At 33.7% G+C, this 19,137-nt stretch overlaps 1 protein-coding gene across 1 annotated transcript; it reads left to right on the top strand.

The window, feature by feature from the left end:
- The first annotated feature begins 334 nt into the window (after nucleotides 1–334).
- On the top strand, nucleotides 335–18,629 carry VIP (vasoactive intestinal peptide). The gene is made up of 7 exons (XM_075200713.1): nucleotides 335–634; nucleotides 1,736–1,852; nucleotides 6,639–6,779; nucleotides 11,674–11,778; nucleotides 13,110–13,241; nucleotides 15,218–15,332; nucleotides 17,676–18,629. Exons 2-7 carry the CDS (start codon nucleotides 1,746–1,748, stop codon nucleotides 17,682–17,684), a joined length of 609 nt encoding a protein of 202 aa, XP_075056814.1. The 5' UTR covers nucleotides 335–634; nucleotides 1,736–1,745; the 3' UTR covers nucleotides 17,685–18,629.
- The last annotated feature ends 508 nt before the right edge of the window (nucleotides 18,630–19,137 follow it).

Genomic DNA, 19,137 nt, shown 5'->3' with positions numbered 1-19,137 from the left:
AATGAAAGTCATAATAATAGATATGCTAACTGTAAAGTGTGTATATACAAACAGCTGATGAATACCAGCTTACGATCATCTGTTACGTGAATACAGCTATAATACCATCATTGTATGTCTCGATACAAATGTAGCGATGTTAATGACTTTGTAGATGGGCAATCATTCATTACCTAAGTAAATTAACCGCTACATAGTCATGTATTATGGAATTCATTGATCACACAGAAACTTCATCTGTAGTCTTAAGCAACGAGGTGATGACGACTTTTTAGTGTATCCCCGTGGGATTTGGAGTGACGTCTTAACAGAAGCCACTCGAGTTAGTCTTCTTGACCAGCCCTTCTCTCCCAGTCGTTTTTATAGGAGCATGTTTCAGCCTGTGAGTATTAAATGAGAGGAGTCGAGGCTGGCTGACAAGTACAGTACTTGCAGTGTCAGGAGAAGAGCAGTAAAAGATCAGATCTAACTTCCACGAGCAACACGTCCATCTCCAGCAGACTTGGCTGAGAGTTTCAGGACCATAGATAGCGAATCAACTCGTCCCCATCTTGTGCGACTAGGAAGTTCTGAAAGTGCCTGCTGTTTTGGGGGAAAAGGACATACTGCAGGGAAAAGGGAACTATATTCTTAGGTAAGTAGATAAAACAATCAAAGAGAATACTATTGATATAATAGCTGCACAACACAGAAACAAAGTAGATTCTAAATATTTTTTTCAGTACAGTGGTGATTTGATCTACTTTTTTTTTTTTACATAAAACACATTATATAAGTTCAACAATAACATATGAGACTGAGTGCCTGATCTATATATCTATCTATCTATCTATCTATCTATCTATCTTTCTATCTATCTATCTACTTTTTGAATGGTGGTTTACCTTAGGTCTAGCTCATATGAAATGGCACATTTCCCTAATACTTAACTATTGATATAGATTGAGAAAGAATGCAAGATTGATAGATAGATAGATAGATAGATAGATAGATAGATAGATAGATAGAAGATGGATAAATAGACAGACAGTCAGACAGGCAGAGACTTTTATTTCCTTGAAAATATTTTATATATTTCATTCAAGATATCTACATTTTTCTAATTACGTTTTTAAAATCATATATATTTTGCACATTTTTTAAAAGTGAGTGCAGGTACTATTAAAAGCTCATGTGGTTACATTTTATGTGTAAGCATGTTTTAAAATGCATTATTTCATGCATTGAAGTGATTTGATTTGATTGTACAATAGTGCAAATAGCAACAATACTACAAGGTCATGCAGTAATAATTGAATAATATTTCATTCAAATTATATTCAATTCCAAGTTTCAGTTACTTTATCCACTAGTCTTTGAATTTAATATTTTATTAAGGCACAAACTATGAAAAGCTGAGTTTTAAATGTCTCTGTTATACAAACAATAAGTAGATAATTAAGTTCACTTTATTAAATAATATTATTATTCATTTTAAGTCCAAAATGTTATACAGAATTATCTTTTGGTGTCAGTTAGCATATACTTTATAACAAATAAAGAGTTATAGTCTGCTATTTGATGTAATCTTTACAAACACCTTTGCTTATATCATTGTAAATGCACTGGTGGAGGGCAGAATTTGTCTACAATCCCATGTTAATAATATGCATGGTACATATATTATACATGACATGTAACATATAATACTGTGCATTCTTCTTTAATTCAATGTGAAAATTATTTGCTTCAACAGATTTGACATTATGGAACATAGAAGCATCTTCCACCTTATGGTGTCTTTTACCCTGTTCAGTGTTTTCTACCTTCGAGCACAGGCGTTACCTCCTTTAGGGACTTATTCTAATAGTAGGTAAGTAAACTTTTTATATTCTTTTCCATACACTTTAAATGGCTTTCTAGCTACAGTTGTACTGTTTTGTAGCTATAAATTCTGTTTGATGGTCTGTATATGGGCTACAATCTCATGTGGATGCTGAGCAGTTTTTGATTACTGTTTGCACCACACTGCAATGTGTAGGTAAAAAACAACAAAATACATTTTTCTTGTATCCCAAACAGAAAATATAACTTGCATTAATGAGTGATATATGTTTTTAAACAGAATGCTCCAATATGAAAAAACTATACCTTTCTTAACTGCAAAGCTAACCTTGTAGCCTGTACAACTGTTTTCAGTTTGATAAAACTCTGAATAGTGAGATGGGTTAAGCTTTGGGACTTCATTCCCACCACCCCTTCTTCCTCTTTGCTTTCTGGAATCATTGCATAGAATACAAAGATTTTACAGTGCAGATCTGTACTGTTCTTATTAGTAGTGAGGTATATATGGAGCTAATTGGTGGAGACAAAATGCTGCAGTAGACTGTGGCACCCTTAAAGTGCTCTTATTAGTCCAAATCCCAGTGGGCAGGGCTAGGCAATGAAAAGCTGTTTGGAGGAGGTGGGTGAGGGAAAAGTAGGAGTATTGAACTGCCTCTTATCAAGGCTTTGATGCACAGGAAAAGGTTAGTGTGAGGATGTTCCCTTGCTCCCATGTATTTATTTAATGATTTTTTATATTATTCATTATTTTTATTGTGATATATGTGTATGTATATATATATATATATATATATATATATATATATAAAAATATGTCCATATATATATATATATATATATCACCAGGTAATATATATATATATATATATATATATATATATATATATATATATATATATTACCTGGTGAAGAGTTTTCTCTCATGGAAATATTAGATGATTTGCATTTCAGTTTTTAAGAGGCTTTCATCAAGGATAAGTGAGTGGACAGGTTGGATTGAATAAAGCGGAATTGCAAAGCATACAATGGTCTGTAAATTTCCCTGTGTGCTGCCTCCACATGGGTCCAGTATGTATACCACGTCCATAGGATGGCAACAGATATTTGTTTTCTTTCTGTTTTTTTTCATTGTTTCTCGGCACGCCTGGTCTGTTATATATATATATATATATATATATATATATATATATTAATAATGATAAATAGTGCACACTACCACAAAAAATGTCCAATCGAGACAAATATTTATAGAGTACATGGGAATCCAAGGTGCTCCTGTTTGTCAAAAATCTACACGTCTTCCCCTTTCAAGACCCGGGGGTAAATGTATCAAGCTGAGAGTTTTCCAGCGGGTTTGAAAAACCAATCAGATTCTTGCTATCATTTGTTTAGAACATTCTACAAAATGATAGTTAGAATCTGATTGGTTGCTATAGGCAACATCTCCACTTTTCAAACCCGCCGGAAAACTCTCAGCTTGATACATTTACCCGCCCGATCTCTCCGGGACAAACAAAATTCTAAAGTATCAAACCAAAAGGGGCACTTCCAAAGTGTATTATCAGATGTAAAGATTTATTGATAAAACCCAAAATCATGTATGTACCAGAACAACAAGTATATTTACAGCATATCAGGTTACAATTAAGCTTAATTTTCCTTCTAAAACATCCCGTTCAGAACAGAGCAACTCTCCCACTTGTAATCAAGCGTCTACTTTATCTACATGTTTGGTCACAGGTTACTTCATCAGGTGTCTCCTGATGAGAGTCTGAATTGTAACCTGATATGCTGTGAATACTTGTTGCTCTGGTGCGTGCATAACTTTATGTTTTATGAATAGATCTTTTACATCTGATAATACACCATGGAAGCGCCCCCCTTTGTGTTTGCGATATATTTATATATATATATATATATATATATATATATATATATATATATGTATATATATATATATATATATATATATATATATATATATATATATATCTTTGTTTCTTTGTTTTAAAATTAGTTTTCATATATAAATACAAATTGTAAGGATCTAACCAAATGTTGGTTGAGAATGTGATAGGCACGATAGGCAGTTCTGAGCCACTGTAATAGATACAAATAACATGTGATAATGCTGGACATCAAATGCTATAAATTGCAGGATACTGTTGCCAGTGTAGGCTGAACCATGCTGTCATGACAAATGAGGATAATTTTTTCTGGTGTATAAATATGTTCTTCAAACAGCAGTGGTTGGATACATTAAGAATGTGGACAGTTAATATACAGATGTAATTAATATTCTTATTAGTGGTGTTATTGATGGTAGAAGACAGTAAAAGTAAAAATGTAATGCTGGCAAAAGTAAAATAATGTGCTCAGTGACTTATAAGTATTTTAATATAGTACTGCATTAGTGATACAGTAAATTTACTGAGAAGGAATTAGGAAAAGTATATTTCATCACAATATAAAAGAAAAGTGTAGACAGCTCACAAGTGAGGTTAGCAAAATACTAGGCTACATAGGCAGAGTGGTTATTATGTTAAAGAGGAAGAATTGATTTTACTCTATATATTATTTTGTTACTCTATTAAAGTACTTTGATCTGACATTGAGAAGATCCTAAGATCCTAAGAAGGTCTATTCATAGGGTGCACAAAGCTTACAGGACTTGACTGAACCATACATGTACATTAAGGATTTTGTTTGCATCTGTAGGGAGTATTGTATAAAACCATTATATTCTAGAACAATAGAACACACTCTCACACCTTTGAGTGCAAATGAAGCTCAATATTCATTATAGAATAAAAGTAATTGAAGCAAGTAGATTTACTGTAGTTAATAGAACTAGAGTAAATGAGTTTAAATAGATTGAGCTAAGCACAGGCATATTGAGATTAAACCATTGCTAAGTGACATGCGCAGTGTTGATACACTAGTTGGTTTTCTTTACCAGAATTATATGCTTGCTATATACTGTGTAACAACTATCGTATGACTTGATTGAGTCTGTTGCTTGTTGCAGAACACAAAGGAAAAATACCGACTACTGATAATGTATGAGTGATAAAAATTGGTGATGAGGTTAGGAACATTTGTATAATTATTGTAACAACTACAAACCAAGTTAAATGATATCAATGGAAAGCCATAATGTTTTTTTGGAATTACAATAATGTATATCTTCCCATATGCTACAGATGTAGTGAGTTTATTTGAAACAAGAAACAAGGGTGGTGCCCAATTAATATAGTGTGTATGCGATTGCAGCACACCTAAGTGGACCTGATATGCCACATGTGACCTTGTGACTAGCACCACATCATACTGTATGCCTCATATAAACATCATCTCTGTACTTTAATATCTTATATTATTGTAAAACCTGCTCTACACTTACAGTTGCTGCAATACTATGGGGATATTTAATAAATCAACATTGATAAAACGGATTGTGCTATATTCAATAAGAGTATATTTACACACTGATAAACTGGAGACTTTTATGACACTCTATTGCTTTAACTCTCCAAATCCTCTAAGGTACTTACATTAAAAATAACTTGTATCCTCTTGTTTCATGGCATATGCTTTAGTGGAAATATAGAACTTTTCCGCCAAGACTATTGCTCCATATGTATTAAGAAAATACAGTAAAACTCAATAGTATATCTAAGAAATACTTACCATAGAATAGTTTCTCATTTTAACCTTGATCCACTCTATATGACCTTGGAATAACATATAAAATACATGTTTAGTAATTTCTTTTGAAGTTTACATTTCTGTAATGTCATTTTTGCCCTGATTTTAAATGTATATTTGCCATGTTAAGTTCAGGGAATCAATTAATAAATATCATATCATATTGCTCAGTAAGTAACTAGCTATTTTATTGAATTACTCTGATGATTTTAGATTGGTAATTAATGAAGATTCATTAATCACCAACATTGAAGACAGTTAGCCTCCATAAATATATTGCTTAATTATTGATTAAGTGCAACCCTGTCACTGTTGAACTAGATGGGAATGCTCAACTAGCTGCGTGCTGGTGAAGATATCTTGATTAGTTGTTAAAGGTCTGGAATCAAGTAATCAACTTGTCTCATTAAGTAGTGCACTCACGCTGTAAACCAATTCTCACCAACCCCCAAAAATGTAATTTTTCAACTTTGTTACTGCACATTGAGAGCCCAAAGTAAATAAACTATGTCTATTCTGTTTGCCTTACAGTTTTTATAGCTATAATTTTACTATACAATGATTTACTAGAATGACATGGGTGGTGTCTCACAAATATATCAATGGATTAAGCACACTATTAGTCTTGAGTAAGTTCCAAGGTACAGTTTGTAGTCTAGAACAAAATTAATATATTTCAATTGAATAATGTATTAGTATCACTGTGTACTAAATCTTTTAACAGTCTGCAAAGATTACAGTGTAATAGATGTGTCACCACAAAGTCTGAAATAATTGATTACAGAAAAAGGACGAGGATGAGTTTGTTGTATATCACAGACAGAATTGTTGACAAGATATATTTGCACAACTATGTTTTGTCCTGACATAAAAGATCTGATTGCTTGCAGAAATATCATTTTAAGTATGATGATTCCTCTTAATTAAGATGCTAACTTGAATCACAGGTGAATGAGTGTTAAATATGGGATGATATAAAATTAACTTACAAATATAATTTGCTTAGTTGATTTATTGTGGCAATTAAGTTGAAGACGCACTGTATTATCTTTCAGCTCTGAATTAGACTTTGCTAAACTCAGACTAAGTTCTCTGCTTCTTTTTAGGCTAGGAAGCAGATTGCCATTTGAGGGAGCAAATGAACCGGATCAGACGCAAGGGTCATTAAAACAAGACACAGATATTTTGCAGAACACACTACCAGAGAATGACAAGTTCTTTCTGGATATATCCCGAGGTGTTGGCAGGTAAACTAACAACCTCTAATATATATATATTTCATTTTTTGTTTTGTCATGTTGATAGATGCACTTCATTTTTTGTAAACTTCTATAAATACCCTTTTAGTTTAAATTAAGTAATACCACCTATCATGTATAGCTGGAGTAGTTTGTTGAAGTGAATACGTGGTGAACTATCCCACCAAGGCTAAGATTGAGTGAAACACACTATCTTGTTGCAGATCTTTAATTAGTTAAGCTGTGAATAGTGTGGGACTTTTTCATTAAGTTAAAAAAAAGTTTATTGCTATAAACTAAGATATATCTGTGCACACAATGGAAATAATATTGTGGGTTGAACCAATGTTATGGGTTGAATCCTTATATGTTTGAATGTTCTTTTTCGACAATAAGAGAGCTATTGTTTATATTAACTTTACTAACTATTTTAGTTACTATTTTTTTTTTTTAAAAAAGTGGAATTTGTCATTATTATTATTATTTTGCTATTAAAAGTACAAAATAAACTAAAGAGACGCCTCACAGGGGGAGCATAATATAATCTAACAAATAACATACTATTTATGAAACTACTTATGGTAACTAGGAGAAGTAAGTGAGAGAAGGATGGAGGTGTGAAAGTGAGGTCTGCATAGTCATATAGGGTTGTTTGTAAATATTAAGGTATATTTAGTACTAAATGACCTAACAATCAGCAATGATTAGGCTTGTGATGATCCATGGATACCAGGGGGTAAATGTATCAATATGCGGGTTCTTCAACACCCGCGTGTTCAGCCTCTTCCGCGATTAAATTTCAAGCGGCGCTGCATTGTAAAGGGTTAACTTCCCTTTACAATGCAGCGCCGCTTGAAATTTAATTGCGGAAGAGGCTGAACACGTGGGTGTTGAAGAACCTGCATATTGATACATTTACCCCCAGGTGTTTTCATTTTATTATGTCCTGTAGAGGTAAATTTGTTTTATAACACAATAAGGCGTCATACAAGGCAAATTAACTGTTTTGGCTTATAAACTTTGGGGCTTATCATCGAGTTTAAAATAGAGGGTTATTTTTTAAAACATAATTCCAAATTTCATTGTAAAAGCTATTTGGTTACATATGTGACCCAAAATTGGACTGGACCACATAATGTATTTTGCAAAATCCTGGGCCTGACAACACCTGAAAAAAATGAGTAAAGATGATCTGGAAGGTACAATGGATATGTAGAATACTCAATTAAGATCTCTGCTGAACTTTAAAGGATGATTCTAGCAAACATTGGTAGATCAACTTCCTACCATATATTGTCATCAATGGCAGTTTTAAACACAGGCCATGCATATTCAGGGACAAAAGCAGGATTGATAATTATTAGTAGCTTGAGTGTGTGGGGGAGATGCTAATTTAAATGTATTTCAAACAGATGTGCTTAATCACTGTGAGTTATAAACTGGTGGAGAGCAGATTCCACTGTTCATTGACCACATTAAGGTAGCCCAATTATTGCGATACACCAAGTCTTTTTCATAGGGACTGAGGTGTAAGCACATTGGTGAGAGATATTTGGGCAAGTTGGGTCACTCTGAGATGTTCAGTAACATTTAGAACCTTTCTTAATTCTGGCAAATGTGTCAAAAATGACAGTCTGTAGTGCTGAAAGGTCTAGAGTTTTCAGGAGTGATCTAAAGTATTACAGAACTGTAAATGATGAGACCACTTTGATGATGTTATTGTATCCATTCCAAGACAGAAACAACTGCCCCCATATGTTAAGTCCTTTGATTATACGTTTAATAAGTGATATTTGTATTTATAAAGGGTGTGTGGAGTAAGAATGACCACCAATTTTGCCATATAGTGTTGCCTGTTTATTAAGTCAAGATGTAAATGTTTTTGGGTTGGCATAGTGTCCTCAAAACATGATTTCAGATTTTTTGGCATTTCTTTTAATTTTGATGGTAGTTTAAAATAATATAGGGCTTTAATAATATTGGCGAGAGAAGTACACGGGTTAATCAGATTTAAGAGTAGATTGCAAAAAGTCTTTGTATGTATCCTCAGCCCTGGACCATGATACTTGTAATGCTTGATGGAAGTATACTAAGAGGTTCAATGGCAATCACAAGAAGGGGGTGGGGAACAGGAGAAGCCCTGCCTGGTCCCTTTATGAATTTTAATGGCAATGTTGTTAGATCCTTGGAGTTTAAGGAGTTTAGTATAATTGTCTTACTTATATGTAGGAAAGGGCATGTCAAACCTACTGTTCACAATACCTCATAAAGAAAATTCCATGGAAGACTCTCAAACGTCTCAATATTGAGACTTTTGCAAAATAAAAAGATTATGGTGTAACTTTAATTATATATATGTATATATATATATATATATATATATATATATATATATATATATATATTATAACGTTAATCAATTACAATCTACTTACTTATCTGCTTACTTACTTGCAGCAAATATAATAAAGATATCCCAGATATATAGACTTTATGAGCCAGATGATGAATTTTGTTGAACACAAGTAAAAACGTTTAATTGTATCATGGGCAGTGCAATTGAGGTCTGAATTAGGAATTCATTTATTTCCAGGGAGCTAGGTTTGGCTTCTGGAGAAGTTTAAATAAAAATCAGATAATACTAAATCAAGAATTTGGTATGAACTGACTATAAGCTAGCTGTGCAACGAGCATTGTATTATTAAGTATAAGAGCAATACTGGTGTAGATTATATGAGAATGCAAATAATAAAAGAATACCTTATTACACCCATAAAAGTCTCAGTAGGGGTAAGCCTATCAGGTTTGCCGTGTAACCTATCTAATGGTGGATTGAGAAGCATGTTGAAATCACCACACCAAATACAGTAATATAAAGCAGAATTACATTTTCTAAAGAGGATAAAAGGAAAATAGAATATCTGTGGGAGTAAAAGAATTAAGCAGGTAACAAGACTTGACGTACAATGTATCTAAAGACTGTCCTAGAATGATCAGTAAGTGATATCTCCATTGTACGTTGTACGACCAGAAAACATATAAAATGTGTTAAACCACCAGTGAAAATATTTTGGGCTAAGAAAAAGGAGAACTGTGTCTTCTCCAGACCTATATAATCTGTGACATGTCTGTCATGGTATAAGAAAGCCTTCACCTTTTTTGGGGCGACTAGGCCCTTAGTTTCATGCAACAGTATTCTGTAACTGGTTTTACCCAATTCAGATAAGATTAAAATGGCCAATAAAAGAAACAAAATCATTAGCATATAGTACAAAATTACCCATGTTTAAATATTTACTTTGGCAGCCACTACTGTGGGAAGGAATTGGGAAAGTAAAGGGAGGGCACATACAAAATTTGTGGGGGGTGGGTGTTGGTATTTAAACGGATCTTTGTCTATTAAATCATAATTCTGTGTTTGTGGGGGGTTATCACCATTAATAATAGAATGATCACCAGAACGCACTCTGTCTTGAAGCCCAAATTTGGGTGAAGCCAGAGACACCCAGTGTCAGGAGTATAATCAAGTGCTCTATGTATCAGTGGCTTTCTTTTTTAAGTTGAACCAGTCAGGGTTCAGCTGAGGAGCGCTTTGCTCATTCTGAATTCATCTCTGGGGCTATGGTTGTAAAATAATTGAATGTCTGGAAGTAGATTTTGTGGATCTTGCTAAAGTTTTTACTGCCCCTGTGATCCACATGATTATGGTGCTGTTTTCTAAATTCTAAATTGCATGGGCTTTGTTGTTTATTTGGAACTGTAAACAAAAGAATAAGCCCCATTTGTAATTTACCATGTGCACTTAAACTCCTGTTGGGTCCCCTGGAAAATCTCTAACCTTTCGAGCATCTCATTCTACCAGATGCCGTAGTTTTATTATAAAACGTCCCTCAAAGGTGATGAAACCTCACTGGGCAATAGCTTGGTAAATAAGTTGAGCTCTGACATTTAAGCCCTGAAAGCTTCTCGGAAGGCCCAGTGAGTCTCCATTGATGAGAGAGACAGTGATGCCACTATTCAGGGATGTTACCTAGCTGAGTGACTGCTAACAGTGCTGGACTTGGTGTGAGGCATCAGACTACCACTGGAGACCAAGAGCAGAGTTTACATGAAGTGCATCTGCACAAGATGATATACGTACAAGCTCCCCTGGAAATTGCCTATATATATATATAGTATAATTTTGCAGATTTATTCAATATTCATGATTGACCACAATAGAAACATATTGTACTTAACGCGTAATGGAGGCCAAATATTTTAGAGACATAGTAATGTATGCTAAATAGCTCCATTTATATACAGGTATGTGTCTGTTAACCAGAAAACCATACTGGTGGTTCTGAAAAAAAAACAGACAGAAAAAAATGAAATCATTTTTGCTTCTGTTTGAGAGCAACTTACCAGCTGCCACTGCTAGAAGTACCTCTACACATTTTAATGAGAAGAGAAAATGCTAGTGCTATGTGGAGAAAATCCCAAACATTCTGGATAATTAATCCTATCCTTAATAATGACTTGCATCAGTTTTACAATCTTAACCAGGGGCAAACGCAGGATTTGTAGAGGGGGGTTTCCACAGGCCACCAGTGGGCGTGACCATCATGCATGGGGGCGTGGCTATAATATTAGACAGTGCTTGGCTGCTCTCCAACTCTACCTACTCTATAATATACATGGCCAATGCTGCGTGCACTACTGTTAGGTGCACACAGCTCTCCTTTTCAAGCAGAGCCATGTGAAGCGGGGGCAGGGTCCAACCACCTCAATTATACAGTGCCCCAGGCTCGGAGGGGGGTTTCCAGGCATTAGGAACCCCCTTCCCTCGGTTTGCCTATGTTAACATCCATTATTTTCATCATTTCAATAACAAAAAGTTTTGTAATATTTCCCTGTGTGCTAGAACATCTCGGCATGCCGATGGTCTCTTCACCAGTGGATACAGCAAGCTCCTGGGTCAGCTTTCTGCAAGAAGATATTTAGAATCTCTAATTGGCAAACGAGTCAGGTGAGTTGGGACATTACTTTGTGCCAAAATTGTTTTTTTTTTATAAAAAACTAGATAGTTAAATCTTTAAGTGTGCAATTAGCAGCAAACAAGATGCCCTGTGATAATACTATACTGTTTAATATATTATGCATTGCATGTTATAACTCAGTTCTTTACTTATATTATTATTATTATTATTATTATTATTATTATTACTATTAATATTATTATATCAATTTTAACTATCTTGAGAAGAACTGTAAGTATAAATGCCTAAAATATGTTGTTTTGAAGATGGTTGATAAGGAAGTCCTTAATATAGCTTCCATGAAGCTTAATATAAAATCATAGATTTATGAATTTACTGTTTAGTCAAAGCAATTTAGTAAAATGCAGAATTAATTTTCTTTTTTACTTTACCAAGTCAATACAATGACTTAAAGTCAAGCTGACCTCACATGCGCTCATTCTACAGCTCAGGGCAAGCAAAGAGCAACAGAATCAGTTTCCAGTTTGGCCACAAAAATACTTCCAAGCACAGACCAATAGAAATAGGTTTGTGTTTAGCCACACATGTGCCCAGTTCACATGGGGATCTGTCAGTGCGATTGGCAGATGTCCACATGCTCTGGCTGATAGTGTTATCTGCAGACAGGATTCTTGGACATGAAAATGATCTTTCTCTCTACCAATGCACTATAGGCAAGTGTTAGTTAACAAATATTAAGACATTTTCCATAAACAAATGTGTGGTTATGCCACTAAATCCTTCTTCTGTTTACAATTGACATCATAGAATAGCTTACATTATAAATGATAAAACTTTAGAGAAAGCGAGCAATACTGCATGTAACCCAGGGATAAGATGAGATTAAAACCTTTTATGAGCAACAAGTTATGGCCAGTTTTTGAATCAGAATGTCTTGAAGGAATGTACTTTTTCAGAATTGTGTGGGGAAAAAAGTTGATGAGGCTATAATTTTGTCAATATTATAACAAATAGCTACAAAATAATGCAGGTTTATGTTAAATATAAAATGTGTTTTAGTATTTGTACAGTAACTTTATTAATAAAGTTTATTGACATATGTCAAAATTATTTTATTGTTGGTTTGATCCCTCACACTGATATTCAGAGGGCTGCTCCAGAATAGTTTTTTTTTTTTGACTGTGAGTCATTTCTTTCACCATTTTTACAACATTTACAAGACAAGTCTATGAAAAAAATGTATAATTTAAATTTTACAACCAAATGTATCTTTTGATAATTCCATGTCTTGTAGAATACTATCACAATATTTAAATTGAATGTACTTTTTTTATTAACATTGTTCTATTTTCTAAATCAGTAATAATGTGGTAGAAGATCCCATCCCTGTAAAACGTCACTCTGATGCTGTCTTCACTGATAACTACAGTCGCTTTCGGAAGCAGATGGCAGTAAAGAAGTACTTAAACTCAGTTTTCACCGGAAAGAGAAGGTATTGATGCTGTGGCAGAATGACTTTAATTAAAATAGCAATAACTCTGAAAATTGCAGAGGGACAAATGCATCTACTTAATCATGATTGTCATTATTGTGTGGGATTAATTTGGATACTTTTCAGGGAAGTAAAATGATTGCTGCATACTGTATCTAATGGAACCCTTAACAAAGAAAGCACTTTTTCATTTTATTATAAAATGTTTCTGGGATGCAATAAGGATACCTATTCATGTATACGACCTTCATGTGTGACTATCTTTAACTGTTTGTGTTTTGTTGCTTTATAAAAAATCTTTACCAGTTTCAGCTTTAATTATTTTTATATAATTTTGCCTGACTGTGTAGAATTAGAGCTATGCTGATAAGATTGGCTGTCCTGATCCTTACGTTTCCTCCAGTTTCTAAATTTGTAACATGTTTAAAGTGTTCTTAAAACTTACTGTCATGTAAGGCAATTATTTCATGCAGAAAGATCCTGGTGGAGTCAAAAAGGACAAACACAAATTCACTCACACAGAAACTAGTCAGAGAATTCAGAAAGTTAAAAAAGATCAAATATTTTCACTTAGCTTCACTTTTGCTCATATTTAAAGAAGAAATAACACTGCGAAGACCCGGTTTCTCACACTCGCATCCATAGAACATTACTTTCCTCCCAAATAAGAGTTGGATATGATAACAATCCAGACACAATCTTGTCCAGGATGAGGCTCAATCAGGAACTTCCTGCTCTGTCTTTACTTTGCACACCATATTTCTGAGTCAGCACCAATTACACTTAATTGTGCTGTATAACATCCATATGATTAATGAAGATAAGCTTTGCACACAGCACCCCAGCACAATTTGCAAGTAGGCATGTACTGCTAGCATACATCAGTGATGCTATGATGCTTCCTGGTTTATACCTAAGAGTTGTTACAGGAAGTTTAATTAACCCATGCTACCACAGAAAGTATAAACTCAGCATATATCTTTACTTCTACTCATAGTGTAGGCAATGTGCCTCAAGCATCTGTGCAGTCACTAGTTCCTAGATAATTGATAGGCTGAATATTTGTTTAAACCCCAAAATGGCTACCTCCACTCTATGTAGGCTATGACTATCCAATCTTATCATAAGAAGCAGTGATGAAAATAAACATTAACCAGCTTTAATGACAAAGTGGTAAATTCTGCAATGGGTTCCACATATGTCTGATAACACATATAACATTATCAATTTTTGGTACATCATAGTCTATCTTCTATGATTGGAAAATATACATAATTTGTGCATTGATCAATTTGCGTATAGTCAGTATTTCCAAAACTAGCTACTAGTATGTAGAGTATGTGCACAAAATACTAGCTCAGCCCACCCAGGTTAAAAAAGATCAATGGATTGAAACAAATTTCAGTTATATATAGAACTTTGGTATCTAGTTTCTAATATTCTATAAATAGTAAAGCAATAGTTGAATATTCAAAAACTCAGTGTAACGTTGTATTATTATTTTATTATTATACATTAAGTAATTAGCTTGAAAGAATTTTAGAATTGTAATTAAGTATCATGTCTGACAGAGCTAAATACTATGTACATCATCTATAAAGAAAATATATCAAGCGTAGAAAGAAACCAACAAATTAGGAATCCACAAGATAAGAAAAAATTACTAAATCGTGCAGACTTCAAGTGTCAGTTGTAGGCACATTATTTTTATAATCCACTATTTATTGTCCGTTCTGTTAATTTACATGTGAAATAGATATAATAATTTTAGATGGGGCTAAATGGTGCGATACAGAACCTGACATCGAGGAGACAGATTGCATTGCCTCCCTTTAACTCACAAAAAGAGGTATGTGAGTGGGCGAATACATTGCAATGCATATTCACACTTTCCATCACTTGGCTATGAGAACTTTGCTGTTTCTTTATAAACAGAATGTAGCAGAAATAAACAAACTACTTTGCCTGTTTTATAGTCAAGAGGATATCAATCCTGCCAGCCTTCGAGAAGATGCTGATCTAAGTCAAGCGTCATTTTCTGAAAACTATGATGATGCTGCCATTGATGAGTTGCTGAGCCACCTACCATTGGTATGTCTGTCATTGCAAATTATTCTCCTAAGTTGAGGCTCATCACATTTTAAAGTAAAATTACCATTCTTTAAAATGTCTGCTGGAACCAAAATTAAATTGTTCCAGTTTTATATTTTAATATTTTGCATTAATATTATGAATGCTTTGTTGAATTTTTCTTACATTTGATTGAAATCCATTTACAATGGAGAGGAATTTTCATTTGTCAGACTACTTTAATTTATTGGCTTGTATATAGTTTTTCTGCAATTGTATTTTTTACCCGCATCATTTGCACCAACTCCAGGGCAGGTGTAAGTGCTAACTGATACAGATGGCGGTCATGGCATTGTCTTTGTGCCAAAAAATACACAAATGCGTGCCACTAGAAAGCAAAGAAAATGTGTATGCAAAGAAGATTGACTATATAAATGCATTATATATACAGTACAGATTAAGAACATCCTGATTTATATATTTTTTGTTATTAATACATAACAGCTATTATTATTAATATATTTGCATGCATTCTGATGGGTCTTTACATTACAGAAATACAACAGTTGGATACAACAAAGCAAACTGAGTTTTGTATTCAATAAGATCACTAAACATACTTCAAGCAAAAAACCACATAACAATTTACGCAGCACTAACATAAACTACCATATACTTTCGTATATGGGTTGTGTGCCCTTTAAAATAAAATTGTGAATTTTATACATTTTCAAATCTACCAAGAACGTGAATACCAATAATTTAGATTAATAAAGAAAATTAGAATATTTAAAATAATTTCCTTAATTTTGCTGTTCCTGAAACTTGCTGCTAGAGACAACTGCCTCAGGTTACTTGAGTCATTAGGTTCACCCCTCATAACAGTTGTGTTACCATGATACAATATGAGATGTGTCATATCGTACAGTATTTATTTACTATGCAGCAGAATGGAAACTATTGGAATTTGTTTTTTACCATTTCAGGCAGCACCCTTCAATGTCTATAAAAGAAGGAAGCTTAGTATCCACAGTTCCTCAAAACTAGTGATAGACTTGGTTACAGTACCACTAATTGGTTGACATACACTATTAAAGCTGATTTTTCTAAAACTACTTATTTATAATAGGCAAAATACCTTAATATGTATTTGTCCAATGGAACAACCTGTATAGCCAATTTAGGTGGGCAGATGCAGTCTCTGTAATAGTTATCTAAGTTATGTATTTTCAATATCAACTCAAGTTGCTAGTGACAACCTTTTAAAAAACTGTGGGAACTTCCTCCACCAAAGCATTTTCCACAGCATCAACATGATTAGATGCCCATCTTGGATATTTATATTCACTTGGATTTTGAACCCTGCAGTGTTAAGAAAATGGCCCAGTGTTAAAGGCTGCTACACTCTCATAGATAGCTTACCTGCTAAATTATAGGAGCTAGGTATGACTTTCTTTAGCTAAATAACTTGGCTTTTAACCATTTTAAAGATATATAGTGTTTAAGAGTTAAGTTAACCTTGATGTGATTTGATGAGCTAGTCATGTCTATAAATCCCATATATTACACACTGGTAACATCTGATTTTAGAGGAAGATTACACATTTTCCTAGAACAGAGAGAGTCACTCTCTTATTTGTTCTGACATTGAATTTATAGCCCTAGGCCCCTAAACCCTGGTGTAAAGTCTGAATTGGGGCACCCCTTGACTGCCATCCCCCTATTCTGCCTATAGCCCCTGTGTCTTATGCATTTCTTCCCTTCATTAACAGAGCAATCATTCTTTCAGCTCCATTGTAAACTGTCTAGCAAATATAGATGTGTACATTTCCTTTGCAAAATATTGAATGGTCACACATATCTCACTTCACTCACCCACATTCAAGTGAATATGAGGGTTGCACTCTTGGGGGCATATTTATTAAACAGTGCGTTTGAAAAAGAAGAGATGTTGCCTACAGCAACCAATCAGATTCTAGCTGTGATTTATTTAGTGCATTCTACAAAATGACAGCTAGAATCCAATTAGTTGCTATAGGCAACATCTTCAGTTTTTCAGCCGCGGTTTAGTAAATATACCCCTTGGTGTAGGTGCTATGATTGTCCTGGAGTGTGCCAAGAGCCAGATGTCATCTGTAGGAAACGACACTGCCATATTTCTAAGCCACTTACACATTGTGGATTATTGAGTGAATATTTAGTGGAGACATAATCATGCAGTGTTTAAAAATATGAATGGGGGTAGTTTTGTGTACTGACTAGAAAAGTATACTAATATACATGCTGCAGAACCCAAATGAATATTTTTCATTTAATTTTTTACGTGCATGTTTGTAAATAAACTTCTTTTTTTCTCTCTTGCAGAACCTTTGAAGAAGATCTTTTGGTTATTTGATGAAGAGAACAAGTTTACTATATTTTTCAGTTTGACATAGTATTTCAAAAATATTACTTCTGTATTCAAACCAAAACAAATATGTTGTGAGGTGAAAATTGTGACAAATTTGTTTCTTATATTTAAAAGTTGATGTTTACACTGTAAATATTACTTTAGAGATCTCTACCTACAGCTGTACATAGATATGCAAAAACTCATGGAAAGCCTGTGATTTCATATGCTTCAAATACATTATTTCAATAAACGCATTTGAAAGATGAACATGGAAAAAAGGACAGTGTTACACTTTGTAGGATGATAAATGTCAGGGGAGTGTGACTTATGTGTATTGGATTAAACCTGTAAACAGTATTAAAGACTCAGCAATGTCCAGTGTAGCCAATTGAGGATAGCCCACTTTACCAGCCTTATATAGAGAGACCTTTCATGGCTTGTGTGAGCTTTCATATTTCCCTCTATACAACCAGATTGGTTTTTGATTACAGAATAATTGTTACACCCCGAATATATTGAAATATATGTCTTCTTCTTCAAAAGAAAAAATATATATACATTGAATCTGGCCCATATAAATAATGCACCTTTTCATGAATTGTATTTAACCTTTATTTTGTTTTAAAATATTTTGATAATTTAAGTCAAATAAAGATGCTGAATGTATCTGTCATTTTAATGTTATATTGTAAAATAGTTGAGGATCTTAAAAGGTTAAGACATGCCTAAAGGGAGATAGGAGGCAGAGATTTGTTTAATGTAAAAAATTATCTACAGCAAAAATTCAGAAATTTAATTGTGTATATCTTTGCTGATGGCAGCATTACTTATATATAAAGTGGATACTGGGAAATTATAATATTTTTTCAAAATGAATGTATCTTATGAAATATGCAGATAATAAAGAGATTTTATCATCACTGCAAATGCGGATGGTTTTGCATTTGGATTGTGTCATTGTAGGTTCTTACAAGATGAGACCACGATTATAGCTGTCATTGTTTTACTCCCGATACCTGCACTTTATATATAACACAATATGCTTAATGTCAAAAATACTGTTATGTAGGGGTTAAATATACATTTTCAAGAGAAGCCATTTTTATTGAAAATACTAGCTACTCTTTTATGACTGTAACATATGAGAGGTTGATTTAGGAGCAAATCCAGGTACTGTGGACAAAATTTGCACCTGTAAAAAAGTATTCTGTGCCACAAGGGGAGAAATATAAAACGGAAACCCTGATCTAAAATTGCGAGGGAATCGCGGCTTTGCCAAACTCTAAAAAGCAGGGTAAATAGAGTGTTAGCCAGTATGGGCTAGATTTACTAAGCTGCGGGTTTGAAAAAGTGGGGATGTTGCCTATAGCAACCAATCAGATTCTAGCTGTCATTTTGTACAAAGTACTAAATAAATGAAAGCTAGAATCTGAT

This window comes from Mixophyes fleayi, chromosome 3 (assembly GCF_038048845.1).
Source record: "Mixophyes fleayi isolate aMixFle1 chromosome 3, aMixFle1.hap1, whole genome shotgun sequence".
NCBI classification, from domain to species: domain Eukaryota; kingdom Metazoa; phylum Chordata; class Amphibia; order Anura; family Limnodynastidae; genus Mixophyes; species Mixophyes fleayi.
The sequence above is the reverse complement of the archived record's forward strand: the minus strand, read 5'-3'. Positions and strand labels throughout refer to the sequence as shown.

Excerpts from the sequence above, each read along its gene's own strand:
- VIP (XM_075200713.1), top strand. The coding sequence starts at position 1,746 with ATGGAACATAGAAGCATCTTCCACCTTATGGTGTCTTTTACCCTGTTC. Across the intron at positions 6,780-11,673 it reads ATATCCCGAGGTGTTGGCAG|AACATCTCGGCATGCCGATG; the intron begins GTAAACTAACAA and ends CCTGTGTGCTAG. Across the intron at positions 11,779-13,109 it reads CTAATTGGCAAACGAGTCAG|TAATAATGTGGTAGAAGATC; the intron begins GTGAGTTGGGAC and ends TTTCTAAATCAG.